This window comes from Bufo gargarizans, chromosome 1 (assembly GCF_014858855.1).
Source record: "Bufo gargarizans isolate SCDJY-AF-19 chromosome 1, ASM1485885v1, whole genome shotgun sequence".
Lineage (NCBI taxonomy): Eukaryota > Metazoa > Chordata > Amphibia > Anura > Bufonidae > Bufo > Bufo gargarizans.
The window spans coordinates 361,565,873-361,591,199 of NC_058080.1; the positions used below are offsets into that span (position 1 = coordinate 361,565,873).

General features: G+C 40.4%; 1 protein-coding gene across 2 annotated transcripts in view; it reads right to left on the reverse strand.

Annotated features, from left to right (window-relative positions):
- LOC122930211 (calcium/calmodulin-dependent protein kinase type IV-like) overlaps positions 1–25,327 on the reverse strand; it is a 52,585-nt gene that overhangs the window by 11,181 nt on the left and 16,077 nt on the right. For both annotated transcript variants that reach the window (XM_044283458.1, XM_044283459.1), the window contains exons 4-9: positions 24,565–24,627; positions 17,025–17,107; positions 15,817–15,889; positions 14,844–14,934; positions 10,679–10,753; positions 9,541–9,616 (exon numbers count right to left, since the gene is read on the reverse strand). In XM_044283458.1, coding sequence (XP_044139393.1) covers positions 9,541–9,616; positions 10,679–10,753; positions 14,844–14,934; positions 15,817–15,889; positions 17,025–17,107; positions 24,565–24,627 — 461 coding nt within the window. The remainder of the gene's footprint in view (positions 1–9,540; positions 9,617–10,678; positions 10,754–14,843; positions 14,935–15,816; positions 15,890–17,024; positions 17,108–24,564; positions 24,628–25,327) is intronic.

Genomic DNA, 25,327 nt, shown 5'->3' on the forward strand with positions numbered 1-25,327 from the left:
TCAAGAGGTAGTCACCTGGAATGGTTTTCACTTCACAGGTGTGCCCTGTCAGGTTTAATAAGTGGGATTTCTTGCCTTATAAATGGGGTTGGGACCATCAGTTGCGTTGTGGAGAAGTCAGGTGGATACACAGGTGATAGTCCTACTGAATAGACTGTTAGAATTTGTATTATGGCAAGAAAAAAGCAGCTAAGTAAAGAAAAACGAGTGGCCATCATTACTTTAAGAAATGAAGGTCAGTCAGTCTGAAAAATTGGGAAAACTTTGAAAGTGTCCCCAAGTGCAGTCACAAAAACCATCAAGCGCTACAAAGAAAGTGGCTCACATGCGGACCGCCCCAGGAAAGGAAGATCAAGAGTCACCTCTGCTGCGGAGGATAAGTTCATCCGAGTCACCAGCCTCAGAAATCGCAGGTTAACAGCAGCTCAGATTACAGACCAGGTAAATGCCACACAGAGTTCTAGCAGCAGACACATCTCTAGAACAACTGTTAAGAGGTGACTGTGTGAATCAGGCCTTCATGGTAGAATATCTGCTAGGAAACCACTGCTAAGGACAGGCAACAAGCAGAAGAGACTTGTTTGGGCTAAAGCACACAAGGAATTGACATTAGACCAGTGGAAATCTGTGCTTTGGTCTGATGAGTCCAAATTTTAGATCTTTGGTTCTAACCACCGTGTCTTTGTGCGACGCAGAAAAGGTGAATGGATGGACTCTACATGCCTGGTTCCCACCGTGAAGCATGGAGGAGGAGGTGTGATGGTGTGGGGGTTTTTTGCTGGTGACACTGTTGGGGATTTATTCAAAATTGAAGGCATACTGAACCAGCATGGATACCAAAGCATCTTGCAGCGGCATGCTATTCCATCCGGTTTGCGTTTAGTTGGACCATCATTAATTTTTCAACAGGACAATGACCCCAAACACACCTCCAGGCTGTGTAAGGGCTATTTGACCATGAAGGAGAGTGATGGGGTGCTGTGCCAGATGACCTGGCCTCCACAGTCACCGGACCTGAACCCAATCGAGATGGTTTGGGGTGAGCTGGACCGCAGAGTGAAGGCAAAAGGGCCAACAAGTGCTAAGCATCTCTGGGAACTCCTTCAAGACTGTTGGAAGACCAATTCAGGTGACTACCTCTTGAAGCTCATCAAGAGAATGACAAGAGTGTGCAAAGCAGTAATCAAAGCAAAAGGTGGCTACTTTGAAGAACCTAGAATATGACATATTTTCAGATGTTCACACTTTTTTGTTATGTATATAATTCCACATGTGTTAATTCATAGTTTTGATGCCTTAAGTGTGAATCTACAATTTTCATAGTCATGAAAATAAAGAAAAGTCTTTGAATGAGAAGGTGTGTCCAAACTTTTGGTCTGTACTGTGTATATATCTATTCCCTTGATATAGATATATATAGTTATAAACCAATATATTCTTTTGTAGTAGTAAGGCGCTGCAGAAATAGTTGTAGTGTATTGTTAGTACTGTATTGTCAGTGTATTACGTGTGTTATGGTCTGTAAGGGTTAATAAATACTGTGTGTTATTTATACCTATTGTGTAGTGTGTGGTTACTAGCGGTAGTTAGTACGGCGCATGCAGCTAGTTTAGTGATTAGCGTAAGGCAATCAGTAGTGATCTGTTGTTGATATAGGCATAAATAGGCGGAGGCATCACTAGACGACTCACGCCAATTTATGAATATTAATTATTGAGATTGGCACAAATAGCAATAATTAATATCCCCTATAACTTGCATTAAAATGGGAACTTTGATAGAAAGAACTACTCGGTTGGTACTTTCTGATTTTATTCGGTTTTATTGTAACTGCTATGTGGGTTTTCTATATGTTAAATATTGTGGTGCATGGTATATGTTGTGGGTTAAAACAGAGATCTAACAATATAAGATATTGTATGAATTACTTAAAGAATCATAAAGCTCCTGTATTTACAGCCCCCCCCCCCCCCGCTATGTATACTTATAAAACAAAGAGATACAGACAGTTTCAAGACAGTCCCCTGTACAGCTATTCCCTTACAATTGCATGTTAAATTTACATGCATAGACATGAAAATAACAGTGAAAAAAGGTTCAACGTTTAAAGGCTTCCCCAGTGGGGCATAAAAGTGTAAAAATACATAAATCGCAGCGGAGAGCGTCACAGCCAGGGATGTACCAATGCTAATCATTAGCATACCAGGCAGGAAACGTGAACGGGAGCACAGCGGGCGAATGGAGCGTCGCCCAGACAAACTAGTAAGCAATATTACATCTGTGCACAGTGCCCTACATAACCTGCTAGTTTTTTTTCAAAATGTCTGGACCCATGAAAGGTCCTCTTTAACCTGGCATGGACACTTCTGAATTTGCAGCTCACAGAGATCATTTGGAGCTGGAAGTGACAACCTGCCATAGAGAAGGCAGATACATTTTTTACCATCCCTGCTTTGGTCCTAGTGATCATGGGGACAGGTAACTGCACAAGCTGCTGGGTCATTGCGGACCCAGACCAGCTCTGTATTAAGGCTAAACAGCCTTGCAGAAGCTCTGGGGGCTGGTTTCCTCCTTTAACTGGGGCTAATATGTCAGCCCCAGTTACAAGAGAAATTTCCGGGTAGGTTTTTGGTGCAAATTTTTCTGGCAGTTTTTGCTTCTGTTTTTTGAGCCAAAGCAAGAAGTTGAAAGGGAATGAAAACTATCAAGGAAAGACACAGTTTCTTTACAGTGAAGGGTGTAAAGAAACTGTCATAACCTTTTGTTTAATTGCATGAGCCATGGTTAATATATATTTATCTATCACAATTTTGACACTTATTTTGATAAATTATAATGTTTGATTACTACATGTATATTATGAATTTGTACAATTTAATATTCACCTTTTTTTGTATGTTTTTCTGTATTAATTGGAATGTAATCATGTAAATTACACAGTAATTTTGTATGCTTTATAAGCACCTGAGTTTGCACTGAATACTATGGCTTGACAAAGGCTCCATAGAGAGAGCTGAAACGTCGCTGTTTTCACATGGGTGAATAAAATACCCTTCTGTTTTTCACAGATATTTGTGTGCTGCCTTGGATTTTTTACTACACATATCTAATCTGGATCAAGTCCGTAGTCTGCTCCAAGGAATTGCACCTACTGAAAAATTCTGTGCTGCTCATCTATTTTTTGTTATATATATTAGTGGAACACAATGGCGGCACTGGACAGAAAAAACTAGCGGGTGCTAGGTCCAAGGGTATAGCTGCGTACCCCGTAACAATAGATAGGAAAACCGGACAGCACTCCAGGTAAAAGACAAATGGTGTTTATTCACCCATGTGGAAGGCAACGTTTCAGCTCATACAAACAGCCTTCAAGCAATGAACACAAGTGCATCATGGGGTATATATAGTCCAACACCTACCATACAATAATCAATAAAGCAATAAACATCAATTAACATATTCCTATATATATATATATATATATATATATATATTTATATATATATATATATTTTTTTTTATCACATACACACTATATGAACAAATGTATTTTGGCACCAACACATTACACCAACTGACCTTTTATGTCATCCCATACTAACTTCATAGGCATTAATATGGAGTTGCCCCCCCTTCCCACACACACAGCTAAAACAGCTTCTAATCTTTTGGAAAGGATTCTTTTCAAGATTATGGAGTGTGTCTGTGGAATTTTTGCCTATTTATCTAGAAGGGCATTTATGAGGTCAAGCACTGATGTTGGACAAGAGGGCCGGGCTTACAGTCTTCCTGCATGTCAGTGGATCAAACGATCCTCTCTACTGTTGGCCTGTCTGTATGGAGCCTGTTCTCACTCTGTGCATACTCTCGCATAACCACTGCACTCAACACCTCCTAACAGCTAGGTCAAAACAGCTTAGATAGCGGGCAATTCGTCGAAACAACTATCCTGTTTTTCTCAGTCCAATGATGCACCCCCTCTCAAAGTCTGTTAACTGGGCATAAATGTCTTCAACTTGAATCATAGAAGCATGTCTAGCAGTCAAGAATCTCTCACCAAGAGGTACATTACCCAAAAGTAGCCTCTGAGAGATAAAATGTGTTGGGGATAGTTTGCAACTTTTTAACGCCACTTTTCAGATGCAAGGGAGATGATAAATCTCCCCCAGTGTCTGATTAGACCTCGTCTGTAATTATTCACATACCTGCCTGAGAAATAACTGCATGCCAAGTTTTGCAGCAATCTGACATTTTTATCTGGTGTGTTATTCTCTTTATTTCCAGTGAGTGTGTATATGTAAACTAATGTGGAGAGGTTTCACCCCCCTAGTTATCTGACGTTTATGGATAGATGATAAATACAGTACTTTTTGTGGAATAACTCTTAAGACTTTGTTGGACTATTTTTTGATCATACATTGGAAATTTTGGAATAGTTGAGAAGCAATAATGTTGAGAATCTAGGAAACAACTCTTATATGATGTAGTGTGACAGGCATGTTTCCTGTACATACCTAGTAACCCTCTGCTCTAGCATTTAATAGTGGTTTATCACCACAGAATATGTTCTGAGAACACCAGTGCTTTACCCACATCCCACAGTCAAAGTTTATGTATCCTTTATGTAGTTTCTGATACCGACATACTGTCCCTCAGCTCCCATTTACTTGAATGGACAGAACCTTGTGCTTCCAGCTCTGTCCACTGTATAGTTCCCTATGCCTGTGGTTGATGGGTGTTGACCCTCGCAGATCTCATAATAATGATCTCTCCTGAGGATAGGCCATTAATATCTAAATATTGGTAAGCCCCTGTAACATACTATACCCTACTTGCTAGAATAAACTGCCCACCATATAGTGTACGTAAAACTTTGTTTATGCTGAAGTTGCAATTAAATACTACAACTTCCTGTCGCGTAACTGATTATTTCAACCTGTCCCCTCTTATTGGTTCCAGTATCTTAACTGACTATTAGAAATTGGACCCATGTCCTTTTAAAGGTAGATGTAAGCAGAAACTGGGTGCCTGATACAAACTATCACTATCTGTGGAAAGGGTGTCCAGTCTTATCAAAATGACCAGGATCCCCCTCCTGCCTTATTAGATTAATATCTCTCCACTGTAGATACCGCTCCAGTGCTTTTATCAAGTTACTATAAACTTCTCAAAGCATTTATATGGTGTAATGGTTTTGCACAGAAATGCTCCAGCATAGTAAAGTAGATGACTCTGGCACTCTTGGATAAACTTTCTAGCTGATCAGCTTCAGCATCTTGGGGTTTTGGGATGTTAGGGACCTTCAGTTTACTCTGTTGCAAAAATGTCTTAATACTTGTATGAGGCTTTGGTAGTAAGTAAATTTAAAGGGGTTGTCTCACTTCAACAAATGTTATTTATCATGTAGAAAAAGTTATTACAAGGCACTTACTAATGTATTGTTATTGTCCATATTGCTTCCTTTGCTGGCTTGATTATTTTTTCCATCGTATTATACACTGGTCGTTTCCATGGTTACGATCACCCTGCACTCCAGCAGCGGCGTCGGTGCTTGCACACTATAGGAAAAATCACTAGCCTTTGCGCCCTCCCGTGATCCCAGCCAGCAGAGATGCCAGCCCCTTTTCCTATAGTGCAAGCACGACCACCACTGCTGGATTTCAGGGTGGTCATAACCCCTGTATACAAGTAGTGTATAATGTGACAAAAAAATGAATCAAGTCAGCAAAGAAAGCAATATAAACAATCACAATACGTTAGTAAATACCTTTGCCATTTGCTGAAGTGAGACAACCCCTTTAAGGTGTCTGAGCATCAGTTCCCTACACTGATGCTCAAGCACAAGTTGTGGTGGAAAGTATGCAAGCTATAAAAGAAGCATTATGAGACACCCTATGGTTGTCTAACTTGTTTCAATTGCATGAGGAGATGGAGGCAAAGGGTCTTACTAGGCTATCACATGTATTGGAAAATAATACAATGGTCCCTCATGCTACAATGACCACACAATACAATATTTTCAACATACAATGGTCCTTCCTGGGCCATCATAACTTGAAACCAGACTCGACATACACTGCCATCAGACACTGTTGATCTGTGGTCCATGTGATTGACTGAAAGATCCAACCAATCAACATGGCCATTTCACTGGTAGAACACCTGTACTGGCTGTCTAGTAGCTGCTCTGTACAGTTCAGTGGTGGTATTACATGTTCTGTACTGCCCATTTTATTTTCTCGGTACTCTCTGTGTACTGCACAGGAAACTGAAGAAGCTCCCGTCCTCTAAATAGAAAATAAATTCCAGAAGCTCTTTTTTACTGCCATATGTGAGGACTTGCTTTATCTGTAATATTTTTGTCATTTTCTTTCATCTCAATTCTATATTATTTTCAGATGACATTTTGGAGCTTTGGAAACAATAACCTCTATAGAGTTATGGTCTCAAGTTACAATGGTCCAGCGTATGTTGAAATCTTTTATGCTGGCAGCCTGTTTCCGTCACCTCACTCACCATGTGTCTGTCTGTCCTGTGTGTATGTGTGCATAGGAGCTCAGTTATTGCATCTCTATTCTGTTTCACACTGCAGGGTTTACACCCTTTCTCCTTGCCCTGTGCTACTGTCCATTTTCTGACTAATGAACTCATTAACTCCCCTATGTATGCGGGGCTCCTTGTCCTGAGCTACGGGTTTTCTCTGGTTCTGCTGCTTGTAAAAAGAGCTATCATTTGTTTGTTCCGACTGCTGCTGGATTCTTGGACTTTAACTCTTGCTGCTTGCCCTGACCTTGGCCTGTTTCTTGACCACAAGTATTGCCAGACCCCCTGGTGCCTCACATTGGTGTCTATGATCCCTGTAGGTCAGCAGCCGACCACTCCTGGTGGTTGGCACAGTGGATCTACAGACCGTAACAATATGCAACTCAAGAGTACTTACAGTATGATTTGCCTTTCTCTGATATTTAAAGTTATCTGCAGTTGTGCCATGCTTTCCAGGCTGATCACAACAGTAAGGCTACTTTCACATCTATGTTTTCCTTTCCAGTATTGAGATCCGTCATAGGGTCTCAATACTGGAGGAAAAAGCTTCAGCACTGAACGGGATGCACCAGAATGCATTCTGTTCTGTTTGGTTGCAAGCAGTGGGATGCGGAGCAAGATGGATCCGTAATGAAAGTCAATGGTGTGGAATCAGTTTTCTCGGACACAAAAGAAAACTGCTATTTTAGAAATAATACAACCTATCTGTTCATAATGGATGCAGCCAGTTGTATTATCATAAAGGAAGTGTTTTTGCTGATCCATGACAGATCATGCAAAAATGCAGATGTGAAAGTAGCCTAATAAGTTTAGAAATAATCTAAATAAAATCATTTTCTCTATTGAGTGTTTGGAGTGTTATTTCCCTGTTAAATTTAGGATTTAGGTCTTCTGGATGAAAACCAATGGCAGCAGATATTAGAGAGGATTCCACAATTATTACTCAGTGCAGCACATGGGCTTTTGAATGAATACTTCTTTACAGGGGTCAAGTCCTGGGAAAAAAAGTGGGAACTCGCCCAAATGCCTCCGTGTGACGTCACGGCGCGCGGCGTATGCAAAGGGCAGGGGAGGTTGGGAGGAGGAGCAAGCAAGTATTGTATTTTTCGCCCTATAAGATGCACCTAGGTTTTAGAGGAGGATAATAGGAAACAATATTTTTCATTCCACCTCAGGTCAGACCCCAATGTTAATTAGACCTCAGCTCACAGGCACAGCCCCAATGCCTCAGATCAGACCCCCATGTCAGCCATCAGCCCTCCATGCCATATTTCTCCCCGTCCATGGCACAGACAGACTACAGACATTGTCTCCGGCCCATCATGTAACCCCATCCTCACCCATGTCACATTTCCCCCCCTCCATTTCATGCCCCCCCCAATATGCTGCACACACCGCCTGTAGAAATGCCCCCCCAATATGCTGCACACACCGCCTGTAGAAATGCCCCCCCCCAATATGCTGCACACACCTCCTGTAGAAATGCCCCCCCAATATGCTGCACACACCGCCTGTAGAAATGCCCCCCCAATATGCTGCACACAGCGCCTGTAGAAATGCCCCCCCAATATGCTGCACACAGCGCCTGTAGAAATGCCCCCCCAATATGCTGCACACACCGCCTATAGAAATGCCCCCCCAATATGCTGCACACACCGCCTGTAGAAATGCCCCCCCAATATGCTGCACACACCGCCTAGTTGGTGAAATTCCCCCCAAAATATGCTTCATCCCCCTTTGACGCATTGTCCCCCAAAATGCTGCACACCCCACCTGTATTAATCATTGCCCCCTGTCCCCCAAAATGCTGCACACCCCACAGGTTTTAATCATTGCCCCCCAATATGCTGCAACCACCCCCCCTGCTAGAAGCCAGCCAGCAATTAATATAATCTAATGAGTGCTGTGTACTGTGGAAAATCCGCGCGTGCGCAGTGTCAGGGTAAGGAGATTTTTTACATGTCGAAACAGACTGTGAAATCTCCTTAACCCTGACGGCGCATGCGCGGCTGGGTGCACGCGCGGTATTCTCGCGCGCACCCAGGAATCGGCGCGCACTGTATCATGCGCCCGTTCCTGGTCGCCCGTTGTACTGCGCAAGCGCAGCAGCGCACACCCCCCGACACACCCCCGGAAGTCACGTGGGGTAAGTTTTTTTTTTTCAGGGTAAGGTTTTTTCTCAGAACACCGGCCCTGTGAACGGGAACGGCGTTCCTGCTGTGAAAAAAGTGCAGGAACGCCGTTCCCACCCGTTCCCCCTCGACTCGAGCCCTGCTTCTTTAACATTATAAAACTCTTAAATTTCTATTTGATAATGGCTACAATTGTAAATGTCCCCATTGTAGGGCTGATATGGATGATATACTTCATATGATGTGATCGTATCTGACTGCTTGATTGACAGGGGTGGACATCTTCATACAAATCAATTTGCTCATCTCTAATTGGGATATGTGGAGGACCTAATGACCCCTGAGCTGGGTAAATTAGTAATTTCCAGGATGTTGTACATAGCCCAGAAATGTATTGACTAGCAATGGCTGGATAAGCGCAGCTCTACTAGGAGGAAGGTTGATTGGCTGGTAAATTTAGAAAAGGGGGTATGTAGAAAAAGAGGAACAATAAATAAATTTGAAAAGATAGGGGGACTGATGTTTCTGGGTTAGAATCAAGAGAACTGAGAGATACCATTTTAGTTTAAGGTATAGATTAGGCTTTTTATTTTTGCAAATGGCCATGGGCTTGATGGTCAGAGGGTTGCATTTCTCTGAAATGCCGATATGATAGGTGGCTGGGGGTCTGGGTTGGCGATGGACTCGAAGATATTGCATATATTGGAGTTTTTAAGACTGGTGCAGATTTCCTTCTGATATGGGGGGGGGGTGTGTGTTACATTTTCGTGTCTTTCTTTAAGAAAATTCTAAAATCTTTAATAAAAAGCAGAAATCTGAGATGCATTACTATCCTTTCACAATAATACAAGTAAGATAATCTTACAGAATGTATGTAATTACACCAATAGACCACAAGTCAACTTCTGGACCATATGGAGAGCCACGAAGAATTTCCGGTGCTGAAAAAATAATAAAGATAATGATTATTATTTAAAGCTGTCTAAACATAGGAGATGTACCAAAACTGGTGAAGAAAAAGTGGTTGGTGGTCATTTTCCAAGGGCCTCTGAAAAATGACTGTTGGAATCTGATATAGGCAATTTTTCTTTTCATCAGTTCAGATAGGTCGAGCTATTGTATTTGTATTGAACATTAAAAACCATGTATAAGAGAAGTTATATATTCTTGTATCTGTAATAAATGTTTGTTGAATGGTAAAAAAATAAATAAATAAAAAATTGAAATAATTGAGTGCATCTAGACCTTGTTGTACATTGCATCGAAATTTGGCACATCTAGCTGTAGAAATATCTCAGAGAAAAGTGCTTATCTCTGCACCACATCGTCCAGCCTGAGGCACTGTGATAAATCTGGCGCAGGTATAGACAGCAATATCTATGTTTATACCATTTATAGGATTTGTAAATCTGCCCCAATGAATCTAATTGTCAGAACTCAAACAAAACTAAGTAAGTTTTCATGTACTCAATTATATTTGGGATCTATCTCACATGGATCCTGAATAGGGTTGGAAAGTAGCTTAGTGGGACAATGCACACTACCAAATAAAAGCATTGAACACATGATTGTCTATATGTTGCACAATACTGTGCCATTTCTGCACCGCACTGCGTCTCAAAACACTCATAAAAAAATTTAATAAAAAGGCAGCACTCATGTTGCAGAAAAGAAAAAAAAAATGTCTTTATTCCACATCCATATTCCGTATTCAGTAGATGCATTGTGAGTGTTATCTTTTCTCCAAATTTTTGGCCTATCTTAAGGAATCTTTTGAACCCGACTCCTAAAAGGGCATGCACTGAACCTCTTTATTTTTGTAATAAGGGTGCTGTATTTTATCTATTTTTTCAAAATGCTTACTCAGTCATGTGCATGGGACCTAACAAAGAACATACCTTGCTATGCTATGAGAGCTTGATAATATAATAGTTAGAAATGACTGCTTCATTTTTATAAAATCAATGTTAGGAATACCTCAATGCTGTTCATTATGTACTTACCACAGTAGCCTGGTGTTCCACATGCAGTCTTCATAGCTGTCTGGTCATCAATAATCTTAGACAAGCCAAAGTCAGCTTCAACAATTAAAAAAACAATTATTGCTGATTAATTAAATGGAACCTGTCACACTGAACATGGTATCTGAGCTGAAGACATCATGTCATAGAGCAGGAAGATGAATTACATCTAGGCTCATTCTGGGCTTTGAAGTCAAGCAGGCGGTCCTATCAGTGACTGACAGCCTTCCCTCTATGACTGTGTATACAGAGATAGCTGTCAGTCACTAACTGGAGACAAGGAGACAGTCCTATCAGTGATTGACAGCTGTCCCTCTATGACTGTGTATACAGAGATAGCGGTCAGTCACTGATAGGACCGCCTCCTTGTCTTCAGTCAGTGATTGACAGCCTTCCCTCTATGACTGTGTATACAGAGATAGCGGTCAGTCACTGACTGGAGACAAGGGGACGGTCCTATCAGTGATTGACAGCCTTCCCTCTATGACTGTGTATACAGAGATAGCTGTCAGTCACTGACTGAAGACAAGGATTCGGTCCTATCAGTGACTGACAGCCTTCCCTCTATGACTGTGTGTACAGAGATAGCGGTCAGTCACTGACTGGAGACAAGGAGACGGTCCTATCAGTGACTGACAGCCTTCCCTCTATGACTGTGTATACAGAGATAGCGGTCAGTCACTGACTGGAGACAAGGAGGAGGTCCTATCAGTGACTGACAGCCTTCCCTCTATGACTGCATATACAGAGATAGCTGTCAGTCACTGATAGGACCGCCTCCTGGACTTCATAGCCCAGAATGAGTATATAAATTAATGAAATATACAGAATCTTTTCCCAGGGGCACATCTCTAATTGGGCAATGTGATGCGGTGGCCTCAGGTGGAGTTGTGCTAGGACACCAAGGGGGCCGGCAATTTAGCCTCCAGTCATGCATTCTTGCACAGCCCTGCAGACATCTTTGTAGATTATTATACATTGCAATTTTATTGCGATTTGCGGCAAAAACCACAACAAGACCGCAATGTACAATGACCCCTAGGCATAGATGTACTTATCAGACTATTAAGGACCTTTGGGATAAAGTAATGGTAGGCTAAATGACTTTTGATGATGTCATGGTATCTCAGTATTAGTGTCCTAAATATATGGATATGAGTAGTAATGCTTTTATTCTTTATATATACACTACTACTCATATCAGAGATTTAGGATGCTGCTACTACAGTGGGATGCGAAAGTTTGGGCAACCTTGTTAATCGTCATGATTTTCCTGTATAAATCGTTGGTTGTTACGATAAAAAATGTCAGTTAAATATATCATATAGGAGACACACACAGTGATATTTGAGAAGTGAAATGAAGTTTATTGGATTTACAGAAAGTGTGCTATAATTGTTTAAACAAAATTAGGCAGGTGCATAAATTTGGGCACCACAAAAAAGAAATGAAATCAATATTTAGTAGATCCTCCTTTTGCAGAAATTACAGCCTCTAAATGCTTCCTGTAGGTTCCAATGAGAGTCTGGATTCTGGTTGAAGGTATTTTGGACCATTCCTCTTTACAAAACATCTTTAGTTCATTCAGGTTTGATGGCTTCCGAGCATGGACAGCTCTCTTTAAGTCACACCACAGATTTTCAATTATATTCAGGTCTGGGGACTGAAATGGCCATTCCAGAACGTTGTACTTGTTCTTCTGCATAAATGCCTTAGTGGATTTTGAGCAGTGTTTAGGGTCGTTGTCTCGTTGAAAGATCCAGCCTCGGCGCAGCTTCAGCTTTGTCACTGATTCCTGGACATTGGTCTCCAGAATCTGCTGATACTGAGTGGAATCCAAGCGTCCCTCAACTTTGACAAGATTCCCAGTCCCTGCACTGGCCACACAGCCCCACAGCATGATGGAACCACCACCATATTTTACTGTAGGTAGCAGGTGTTTTTTTTGGAATGCTGTGTTCTTTTTCCTCCATGCATAACGCCCCTTGTTATGGCCAAATAACTCAATTTTAGTTTCATCAGTCCACAGCACCTTATTCCAAAATGAAGCTGGCTTGTCCAAATGTGCTTTAGCCCACCTCAAGCGGCACTTTTTGTGCTGTGGGCGGAGAAAAGGCTTCCTCTGCATCACTCTCGCATACAGCATCTCCTTGTGTAAAGTGCGCCGAATGGTTGAATGATGCACAGTGACTCCATCTGCAGCAAGATGATGTTGTAGGTCTTTGGTGCTGGTTTGTGGGTTGACTCTGACTGTTCTCACCATTCGTCGCTTCTGTCTATCCGAGATTTTTCTTGGTCTGCCACTTCGAGCCTTAACTTGAACTGAGCCTGTGGTCTTCCATTTCCTCAATATGTTCCTAACTGTGGAAACAGACAGCTGAAATCTCTGAGACAGCTTTCTGTATCCTTCCCCTAAACCATGATGGTGAACAATCTTTGTCTTGTTTTGAGACCCCCATGTTGCTACTCTTCAGAGAAAATTAAAAGAGGAGGGAAACTTACAATTGACCCCCTTAAATACGCTCTCATAATTGGATTCACCTGTGTATGTAGGTCAGGGGTCACTGAGCTTACTAAGCCAATTTGAGTTCCAATAATTCGTTCTAAAGGTTTTGGAATCAATAAAATGACAACAGTGCCCAAATTTATGCACCTGCCTAATTTTGTTTAAACAATTATAGCGCACTTTCTGTAAATCCAATAAACTTCATTGTGTGTGTCTCCTATATGATATATTTAACTGACATTTTATATCGTAACAACCAACGATTTATACAGGAAAATTATGACGATTAACAAGGTTGCCCAAACATTCGCATCCCACTGTATCTCCTATATACAAAATAGGCAGATGTTGACACCGATACACACGCACACTAACAAACACTATTATTTACTTACAGGCTGCAGGTGCTGTAATTATATATATATATATATATATATATATATATATATAAAATGGGGGACATTTATCAAGACCGTTTAAGCGTGTGTGTGTGGGGGGGGGGGGCTGGCATGCTGGTGTCTGCAGTGTCATAAATAAATCTGATTAATTTTTGCTATATACAGGTATAATGTAGAGACACACATGTTAGCACCACCTAGATAGGCAGCAAATATCATAATGGGATAAGATGACAATCTTCTGGGGTACATGGGCTCATGGTAGCAGACACATATGAAACTTAGTGCAGGGCATAGCCTCATGGGTCCTGTTTATTTTTGGCATTCCTTATGCAGTAAAACGGAAGAGCTGAACCTGGACATACCCAGAACTTCACCCAGACAGCCCCCTGTTATGTGCATCTGAGCATTTTATGATCTAATGCTCTCCCTTGCCCTGTGCTGCACGATTCAGCGCAGGGCAAAGGAGAGCATTGGAGCATGAAATGCTCTGATGCTCATAACAGGGGGGTTGCCTGGGTGAAGTTCTGGGTACGGTATGTCCCGGTTCAGCCCTGAACCCGGACAACCCCTTTAAAGAGTAACTAAACGTTTGATTACATTTTTGATAAAATGTCCCTAATGCCATAATATACTTTATTAAGGCTTTTTGTACTTTTAACAGACTTTACCCCCCCCCCACCTTTCCCTGTGCGCTTAAAATTGACTTTTCTACACACCGCTGACTTCTCAGCAGTGTACGGAGTATGGGCTCTACAGTTTATGAATGGGGCCGCAGCGCACATTGCTGCTCCTGCCTGTGCCCCCTCGGAGGTTTACTAAATGCTGGTATAGCACATGGTTAGCCTGTAACCATGTTCTATGCCAGGATTAGCATAACGGGCTCCTGCCTGTGCCAGCTTCGCTAAGCTAAAAGCTGACATGCAGGACTTTTAGCTTAGCGAAGCAGGCACAGGCAGGGGCCCGCTCCGCTCAGCATTTAGTAAACCTCCAGGGGGCACAGGCATGTGCTCCTGCCCATACTCCGCGCACTGCTGCCCCAATCATAAACTGTAGAGCCCTTACTCCGAAGTCAGCAGTCTACAGAAAAGTCCATTTTAAGCGCAAAGAGAAAGTATATTACAAAAAGTGTTATTATGGCATTAGGGACATTTTAACAACAATTTAATCAAAAGTTTAATTACTTTTTAAGCAATTTGCTTGAAATAAATAGGACATGTGAAACTCCAGCAATGAACATTACCAATTTTAAGAAGGGAATTTGGAGACATATCTGCATAGAGGAGATTCTCAGGCTTGAGGTCACGGTGAACAACTCCATTTGCATGCAAATACTGGGGGGAAAAAAAAGTATAGCAGACTTAAATTATTCATCCTAAATTCATCCTAAGTCCCCCCCCCCCCTTCATGGCCTTTTCTCTCCCCTTTATCCTATCCTTCAGTCCAGTGTGGATGCAGGACTTCCCCTTAGTTCTTGAAGAGTCAGATATCTTCCTTATCCATTCTTATCCAGAGGCCTTGCCCTTTAACCTCAAATTCTGACGTCAATACCTTCCTAAAAGAGGTTGTGCACACAATTGCTTCTTATGGGCCACTTTTACCCTCTTGGTACCTCCATCTGGTGTTGTATGCCCCCCAATGCTCCCCTTTTAAACCTCTTCGTTAGTTTCCCTACATTATTTGCATCAGAAGAGTGTCCAAATTGGGGGCCCTTTTCTTTCACTTCCCCTTTACAGGGAAATGGTTCTACAGCCGGTGTCTTCCTTCCGATGGTTTTCCCTGCTTGCCATCTTTCTGCACTTCTCCCATCCCAGGGAGAGGTCTTGCCATGAGGACTTTTGTCTTTTACCTCTTCCTACAAGCACTCAAATTTTCTCCTGGATCTGCTCAGCAATCAATGAGGCCTACAGTGTAAAAGGACAAGATCCTATCTTCAAAATCAGTGCATACTCTTCTTGGGTTCCACACTGTCAGGCTTCTATTCCAAGTTTTTAAAGCTACTACTTAGTCTTCCATCCACACCTTCTCTAAATTTTACAGGGTGCACACTTTTGCATCAGTGTATGCAGGTCTTGGTCGTAGGGTGGTACAGTCAGTGGTAGGTCAGTCTGCCACCCGATTGTCTTCATTTTTCTTTCCACCCCAGGGATTGCTTTTGAGCGCCCCATGGCTTCTGTATTACATTTATCAGTTTTGAGATTTTAGTTGTCACTTACAGTGACTGCTTCCAGGATCTGTTGCACAACACAGGCGGCATCTCTTTCACTGTAATACCCCCGCTCAACTATCCTAGGCAGAGAGAAAAAAAACGAATAAAGCATTATCATAAATACGGAGCCTTATTGTAAATCCATGTGCACTATGACCCCAACAGAAAAAAAAAGCTAGGGGAGAAAAACTCTGTGCATACAACATAACAAACAGAGCATGGGGCCTGGTAAATATCTGTCATAACCATGTTTCCCTCTAAATTGCAGTTCGTGCTCTGGAAAAGATAGATTTAAAAAATCCAAGCCTTGTTAACCAATACAGCTACTGTCTTCTTTGCCTCATTAGATACTTGTTTAAACTATTTCTTTCACACCAGAAAATTAGTTGTACAGTATATGTTTGGCTGGTATGCATTGGGATTTCACAGGAATAATTAAGATGTTGAATACAGTAGGGCATATTTACTAATCCTAAAGATGGTTTCTAGACAAGCACCTATTTATCATAGTGCTTCATGCTGGATGATAAATGTGGTGCCTGGCCAGACACTTTTGTTAACTTTATACCAACTACTGGTTGCCTTAGTATGAGACAGAATTTTACACCAGAACTGTGGACCAATTTGGGCACAAAATGTTGCATATTAAGCCACATTCCTTTCTCTAAACCTAGATAGCTTAATTGTACATATGTTGGTGCAATTTAAGCCAAAACCTGGTATAAGTGTTAAGATAACGTTTTCTTTATCTGTATTTTGAAAGTACATAGTGCACAATTTAGTGCAAATATATATATAAAAATAAAATTAAAAAATTTATACATTGTTATTATGTTGGAGCTGCCATATGCCTAAGGATCCACAGGCAGGGGCCTCCTGAACTTTGCCTGCTTTTGTTGGACACTGACTCTAGCCTACTACATTTTCTAGCCAACCTCTCTTTCACCCATCTTGTCTCCTGCCTCCTGCGTTATCTATTCAATTCATTTTCTTCTGTATTGTCTCTCTGGTTTTTACACATGGTCTGGACTCTTCCACCATTGCACCCTCTACATTTGTCCTCCTGGTTGTTCTTCTGGTTTTCACCCAAGACTCCTTCAATTTATTTCATGTGTAATTTTCTATGATATCCTAGCTGTATAGCCCTCTAGATAAAAGACCTGTAATGTATAATATTAACCCCATGCATTCTTTTTAAAAGCATTAAATATTTACCTGTCAAACAACTCTCCTCCCGTTACCAGTTCTAAAATCAGGATAATCTGAGATGGGGTCTCAAAGATCTCTTTCAGTTTAATCTAAAGCAAAAAACAGCCACTTATTTCGATAACATTATTCTAGTTAATTTACCTTTACTGGACAAATGCAAATTTAGGATTATTGCGATAGGAGCGTCATTTTCCACAGGTCTGTACAGTGTGAAACACATGCAAAAAGAATGTAGCATAATGATCATAGGCTAATGTAATGTAAACTAACTAGGAGAGCTCATCTGATCTGGAACTACAGTACCATTGAGCCAGGCAAGTTATTAAGGAGGTTCTCCATTGATACAACATGTGATCAATGTTTGATTGTTAGGGGTACATCCTCTGGGACAACCAACAGTACCAGGCACAGCTTGAATTGAAAACCTGTTGTGACAGTGTAAACCATGAAGGGGTGAACTTACTCAATAGAAGGCACCCACTGAATAACAGTGGTGGCCTGTACTGAAGATGGTAAAATATAGTAATTATAAATATTTGAAATATTTTTATTAGTACTTTTGCATAAGAATAACAGAAAAAGGCATGACAAGATTCCATACAGCCAAACACAAGTTCTCAGCCAGGGAACGTTGGGCTGATTGGTTAGTTGGTTAAGGGCCCTATACACAGACCGAGAATCTTAAAGATAATCACTAATGAGCATTCATAGGAACGCTCGTTAACGATTGTCTGGCAGTGTAAATGTGCCACTAATTACCCAATGAACAAACAAAATGCTTGTTCATCGGGTAATCCAATTATTTGTGTGTACACAAAAATCGTCATGATCTACTGCTGGCAAACAACGAGTCAGTATGAGGAAGACCAATAGTAATAGCGATCATACCTCCCCATACTCTGGATGAGATCGCTGCATGTACAGGAAATTAGAAAGGTCTATGTGTGGTGTATACATTTGATCACGTGTTCGATCAGTGAATGGGGTTATGTTTTGTATCCTATCCATCGTGATGGACATCAGAGCTGCAATATTGTGTGCCCAGATATTTGGAAAGTTTTTGTAAAGCGTCATTCACACGTCAGTGTTTTGGTCAGTGATTGGGAACCAACGCCAGGATTGGAGCCTCCACACACATAAAGTGTAAGGGAAAGATCTGCACCTGTTCTGTGTTTAGAGCCGCACCTGGTTTTGGCTTATAATCACTGATGGAAATCACTTAGGCCTCTTTCACACGGGCGTCGAGTGTGAGGGCCGGATAGGATGCGGGTGCGTTGCGTTGCGTTATTCAGTTTTTTCCGCGCGAGAGCAATGCATTTTGCACGCACGTGAGGAAAAAAACTGAATGTGGTATCCAGACTCAAAACCGGACTTCTTCACTGAAGTTCGGGTTAGGGTTAGGTATTCTGTAGATTTTAATATTTTCCCTTATAAAATGGTTATATGGGAAAATAATAGCATTCCTAATACAGAATGCTAAGTAAATTAGGGAGGGAGGGGTTAAAAAAAAAAAGAAAAAAATTAAACTCACCTCATCCAATTGTTCGCGCATCCCAGACTTTTTTTTTTTTAAACCCTCCATCCCTAATTTACTAAGCATTCTGTATTAGGAATGCTATTATTTTCCCTTATAACCATGTTATAAGGAAAAATAATAAAATTTACTCAATACTGATCCCAAACCCGAACTTCTGTGAAGAAGTCTGGGTTCGGGTCTGGGTACCAAACATGCCGATTTTTCTCACGCGCGTGCAAAACGCATTAAAACACTTTGCACTCGCGGGGGAAAATCGCGCATTTTCCCGCAACGCACCCGCATCTTTTCCCTTACGTCACCCGCAACGCCCGTGTGAAAGAGGCTTTACCGAACACTGATGTGTGACTGAGGCATAATTACAAGAAAAGTCACTGAAGACATTCATGGTTTCACTTTATAACAGAATCATGGCAGCTATGCTGGATCTGTATTTTCACAAAGACAGGTGAATTCTAACCATTTTTATAATAGGGTCAGTCAAGTAGGTTTCTCACACTCTTGTACAAAAATGTGTGAAATTTTGCCTCACTTTCAGTAACATCAGTTTGAACACAGCCTAAGGGCTCATGCACACGAACGTATTTTCTTTCCGCCTCCGTTCCGTTTCTTTTGCGGACCATATGCGGAACCATTCACTTCAGTGGGTCCGCAAAAACAACAGAAGGTACTCCGTGTGCATTCCTTTTCCGTATTTCTGTTCTGCGAAAAAGAAGTGCATGTCCTATTATTGTTCGCAAATCACGGTGTGAGGCCCCATTTAAGTCAATGGGTCCACAAAAATATGGAACACTCACGGAGCACATCCGTATGTCATCCGTATTTTGCGGATCCATACTGTAGAAATGCTCATATTGCATATTGCTTATGTGTTTGGTGATTAATAAGTTACTGTTTACGTTTCCGATCCACAAAAAATGGATCGCATACGGAAACCATACGGATATGTTTTGTGGAAAAAAACCTTCAGATACGGAACAACGGATCCGTGAAAAACAGACCGCAAAACAACAACGGTCTTGTGCATGAGCCTTAAGTGTCCGTGTTTGAACTTCAGAGGGTCTGTATTGATCTTTTATGTTGAACTAATACCTATCTCACTTAACCTTCCCATAAACATGCATGCATAGCTTGGCCTAGCCTGCTTGCATATTTTAATGAGTAGGACACAAGCTGTTTCCAGACACTTCTGGCATTGACTTATCTCTTGGCACAACAAGCAATCAGGCATGATGGTGACTGCTGTAGTGGTATTACACTTTCCTGAAACCAAGTAGTGAGTTTGAAATACTCCCTGATGTTGGTCTGTTTGCAAGAGGATAGTATGGAAAAAATAAATAAAAGCCACTTCACATATTTGGTATCGCTGCATCTGTAATTACCTCAGATTACAATTATCAAGTAATTTATCCCACACCGAGAATACTGGTAAAAAAATTTTTTATAAAAAATGCTGTAAACAGTTTTTTTTCTTATCCACTACCCAAAAAATTTAATAAAAAAGCAATAAAAAAATCTTATGTACACTAATATGGTACTAAAGAAAAGTTTTAGATTTTAGAAAAACTGACTTTTCTAAAATTAGATTAGTGGTATACGAGTCTCTATCAGATTGGAACAGTTTCAATGGCGTCCAGGAGAAATGAGACTACTTAAAAGTGGCACTATTGAAGGCAACAGATAATTGCATTAGGCTTGTCAGTAAAAGCAAAAAAAAAAAAAAAAGTGACCACTGTGGTAAAAAAACTGCATTTAGTAATTATATATATATATATATATATATATATTTAAAAAAAGGGGATGATAGGCAAATTTATAAGATTAGGCAGAGAGAGGCCAAGCAATTATAAGAGCTTCTAAAGCACAGGCAGAAGAGACATTAGCTCAGTCAGTGAAAAAAGGCGATAAGACATTCTTTAGATACATAAATTAGAAAAGGAAACTAAAACAAGGAATTACCTAATTAGAAACAAAAGAAGGAAGGTATATGGAAGAAGATAAAGAACTAGCTGACTGCCTCAATGAATACTTCTGTTCAGGTTTTACAAAGGAAAATTAAGGAAAAGGACCTCAGTTAGGAAGTAAGACTAATGAATCTTTTGATGCATGTGTCTTTACAGAGGAAGAGGTTCTATGTCAGCTGTCTAAAATTAATACAAATAAGTCACAGGGGCCTGATGGGATACACCCAAAGCTATTTAAAGAGCTTAGTGGTGAACTAGCAAAACCATTAACAGATTTATTTAACCAATCACTGGTAACAGGAGTCGTCCCAGAAGATTGGAAATTAGCAAATGTTGTGCCCATTCATAAGAAAGGTAGTAGGGAGAAATCGGGCAACTATAGGCCAGTAAGCCTGACATCAATAGTGGGGAAATTAATGGAAACCATACTTAAGGAGAGGATTGTGGAACATCTAAAATCCCATGGATTGAAAGATGAAAAACAGCATGGGTTTACTTCAGGGAGATCATGTCAAACTAATCTTATAGATTTTTTTGATTGGGTGACTAAAATAATAGATGGAGGAGGTGCAGTAGACATCGCTTATCTAGACTTTAGTAAGGCTTTTGATACTGTCCCACACAGAAGACTTATCAATAAATTGGAGTCTTTATGCTTGGACTCCCATATTGTTGAATGGATTAGGCAGTGGCTGAGGGACAGACAACAGAGGGTTGTAGTCAATGGAGTATATTCAGACCATGGTCTTGTTACCAGTGGGGTACCTCAGGGATCTGTTCTGGGACCCATATTGTTTAATATCTTTATCAGCGAAATTGCATGCATTGGATAGGCATAAGACCATCCTTCATATAAGATAGGGCCAGGGGCTATTCATAGTATTTAGCATATTGGGCAGACTAGATGGGCCAAATGGTTCTTATCTGCCGACACATTCTATGTTTCTATAAAATAAAAAAAAGAAACTATGGGTGTAATTATGGGTCTTGGGCTGCAGTGATGCAAAATCTTTTTAACTTAAAAAAAAAAGGCTTTTATTGTCCAAAACTAATAAAACTTAAAAAACTGTATAAATTTGATATTGCTGTAATAGTATTGACCCAAAGAATGAAACGTCATGGTAGCTCTTTAATCGCTGCAAAACTCTTGGATTAAAGCTTCTGCCCCTGCACTACAGTCCAGTAATGCCGGCAAGGGACGAATCAAAGTGGTCCCTTGCCGGAGATCGATCAAATTAGTTAGTTTGTCCAGACTAACCAATCAGATCGCGGCTGTGTAAAAGTGCCTGTTTCAGATTAGATGAGAGTATGTGCTCATCTCAGCACAGTAGTTTGTGCTCCGTGCCCCCGATCTGTGGGCTGCATCTGTGCCCCCTGCATCGGTCTGTGTGAGCGCCAGAACCCCCCCCCCCCGTTTGCCCGGCCTCCAACCTTTTTGCCGGCCATGCTTTCTCCCTGTGCCAGCCTGCCCCCATCCATGTCGTCTGCCCCCATGAGTGTATCCTGCCCCATCGGTGTCCCCATTCCTCACCTGTTTCCCCTTGTGAGGTCCCCCTGCTGTATGTGATGGCGGCGGCTCTGTTCCTGAGCTGCCGCCATCAGCGAGTGTCAGCTGTATGCTGACACTATGCTATAACCCCTTAGATGCCGTGGCAATGACATCCATGGAGTTAATAGAGGGAGGGGGCTCCCTCTCTCAACCATCAGGCTTCCACGCTGCGATGGCAGCGGGCCGATGGTTGCCATGGAAACCGGACACTTTGCAAAGGTGTCCGGTGTTGCCATCTATCAGGAAACTTGATAGTACTATACTTTGCAATGCAAGAGCATTGCAAAGTATAGTACACTGGATCTTCAAGATCCAAGTGGGACTTGAAAAAAAAAAGTGTGAAAATAAAAAAAGTAAATAAATAAACATGTAAATTAAAAATGAAATAAATAGCCTTTTCCTATATCCGTTCATTTATAAGAGATTAAAAAAATGAAAGAAAATATATAAATTACACATATTAGGTATCACCTTGTCTGTAACAACCAGCTCTATAAATATATCACATGATCCACTCCGCCCGATAAACATCATAAAAAAAGAAAAAATGTAAACTGTGTAAAAAAAAAAAAAAGCCATTTTTGGCACCTTACATCACAAAAAGTACAACACCAAGTGATCCCACAAAATCATACCAATAAAACCGTTACCTCATCCCGCAAAGAATGAACCCCATCATAACAAAATCACTTAAAAAAAAAAAAAAACTCTAGCTCTTAGAACATGTAGACACTAAAACATATTTTTTTTGTTTAAAATTATTGTGTTAAAGTGAAATAAATAAAAAAGTATACATATTTGTTATCGCTGCGCCTGTAACAACTTGCTCTATAAAAATATCACATGAGCTAACCCCTCAGCTGAACACCGCAAAAAATAAAAACAGTGCCAAAAAAAGCCATTTTATGTTACCTTATATCACAAGAATTGCAACACCAAGCGATCAAAAAAGCGTATGCCCCCAAAATAGTACAAATCAAACCGTCACCTCATCCCACAAAAAATGAAACCCTGCCTAAGACAATCAGTCAAAAAATAAAAAAGCTGTGGCTCTCAGACTATGAAGACACTAAAACATAATTTTTTTTTAAAATTGTATTATTGTGTAAATCTGAAATAAATAAGAAAAAGTACACATGTGGGGTGTTTCTGGAAACCGCAGAATCAGGGTAATAAAGATTAAGTTTTGTTTGACTGTTAACCCTTGATGTGTTCAAGAAAAAATGGATTAAAATGGAAAATCTGCCAAAAAAGTGAAATTTAGAAATTTCATCTCCATTTTCCTTTAATACTTGTGGAACACCTAAAGGGTAAACAAAGTTTGTAAAATCCGTTTTGAGTAACTTAAGGGGTGTAGTTTCTGCAAAGGGGGTAATTTATGGGGGGTTTCCACTATGTAAGCCCCACAAAGTGGGTTTTGGAAATTTTCTTAAAAATTTTAAGAATTGCTTCTAAAATTCTAAGCCTTCTATCATCCTAAAAAATTAAAATGACATTTACAAAATAATGCCAACATAAAGACATATGGGGAATGTTAAGTAATAAATATTTTATGAGGTATCACTTTCTGTTTTAGAAGCAGAGAAATAGAAATTTAGAAAATTGCAAATTTATTAAAATTTTGGGTAAATTTGGGATTTTTTGATAAATAAAGGTTAAATATATTGAATCAAATGACTAAATGAAGTACAATGTGTCACAAAAAAACTATCTCAGAATGGTTTGGATAAGTAAAAGCATTCCAAAGTTAATAGCACATAAAACGTCCGCCGTCCTATCAGTACACACAAAACCTGTCCTAATCACACAGGAGGACAAGTTACTTCACCACAATGAGCCATAGTGCTGACTCATCCTCCTCTCTGCTCTGCTTGTTAGGGGTATGATCCAGAATACAGGTGAATCTCTGTGGGAATGGAGAAGATGAGGAGACCTGAGAGGAGGGTGAGGTGTGGCTGATGAGCAGAAGCACTTGTTTACAGTCTCCATTACCACAGCAACGCAGTACCACAGCCTGTCTGTCCTCTCTGTACTTCATGTCTCCTCATGAACTAAATTTCCCAGAGATTCAGCTAAAGTTCTTATTATCTGTATTCAGGATCATAATCCCTGACAATTAGGGAGGAGGAGGAGGCGCTCTTTACCTTAGTGTTGTAAAGTAACTTGTCCTCATATGTGATCAGGACAGGTTTTGTGTGAACTAATGGGACAACGGCCATTTTGTTTCTCCTAATGATTGCTTCCTAGACAAAACTAGCCATTATAAATAATTAAAGGTATTTGAGAATATATTTATAATAAAGTAATATTTAATTATTTTAATTTCTTAATTACCGGAGATCCCCTTTAATTATAGATAAGATCTATATTTGTTCAAATCAAATAATCATCAAATAAAACATGAGCAAAAAAAAATGTACAAGCATGTACTCATCTCTATGAATGCTATAATATAATATATAATAAACTTAATAATAGGTATTTGGAAAAGAAACTTACAATATTCGGGTGTGACAGGCGAAGCAACGCTCCAATTTCAGTTCTTACAATTTTTTTATCAATCTATAAAGTAAAAATATTTTCACTTTCATTTTTACACTGGTGAATAGTCCATATAAACAGATTTTTTTTTATAAATAGGCTCTAAAGTGGCATCCAAGAACATACATTGTCATCTCATCATTACAAACAGGATTACAATGACAGATATTACCTGTATATAGATAACACAGGATTCGCTATTCATAATAGGCGATTGCCAAAGCTTATCTATTCTATCCTTGTACAATTAACTCTGCACAGGGCACAAAGCATGCCTAGAAAACTCTCCCGTATAAATCAATGAGTGCCCTCCTGTTTATTGTGTCTATGGCCCATGTGGCTGCTGTAAAGTACAATATATCACTATATGCTGTTAGGAACAGCTCATGCAAAAGAGCTGCCCCAATATTGAAGTTCAGGAAATAGAATAAAAAATCTACAATCAGAGAATAAAAACATATTACAAAACAACATGTGTCGCTATCTGGGTTTAGCTGGAAGAAAAACAATTATAGGTGATGCATTCCCTGTAGGCCTCGTGCAAACAACTGTATGTATTTTGCAGTCCACAAAACATGGAATACGTCTGTGTTGCATCGTTTTTTTTTCCCGGTCCCATTAACTTCAGTGGGTTTGGGGACAGCATTTTGAAGCCAAGTATAAGTCATTTTCTGTCCTTTCGCGAAATGGACATATAAATGCGGAATCACAAGGATGCACA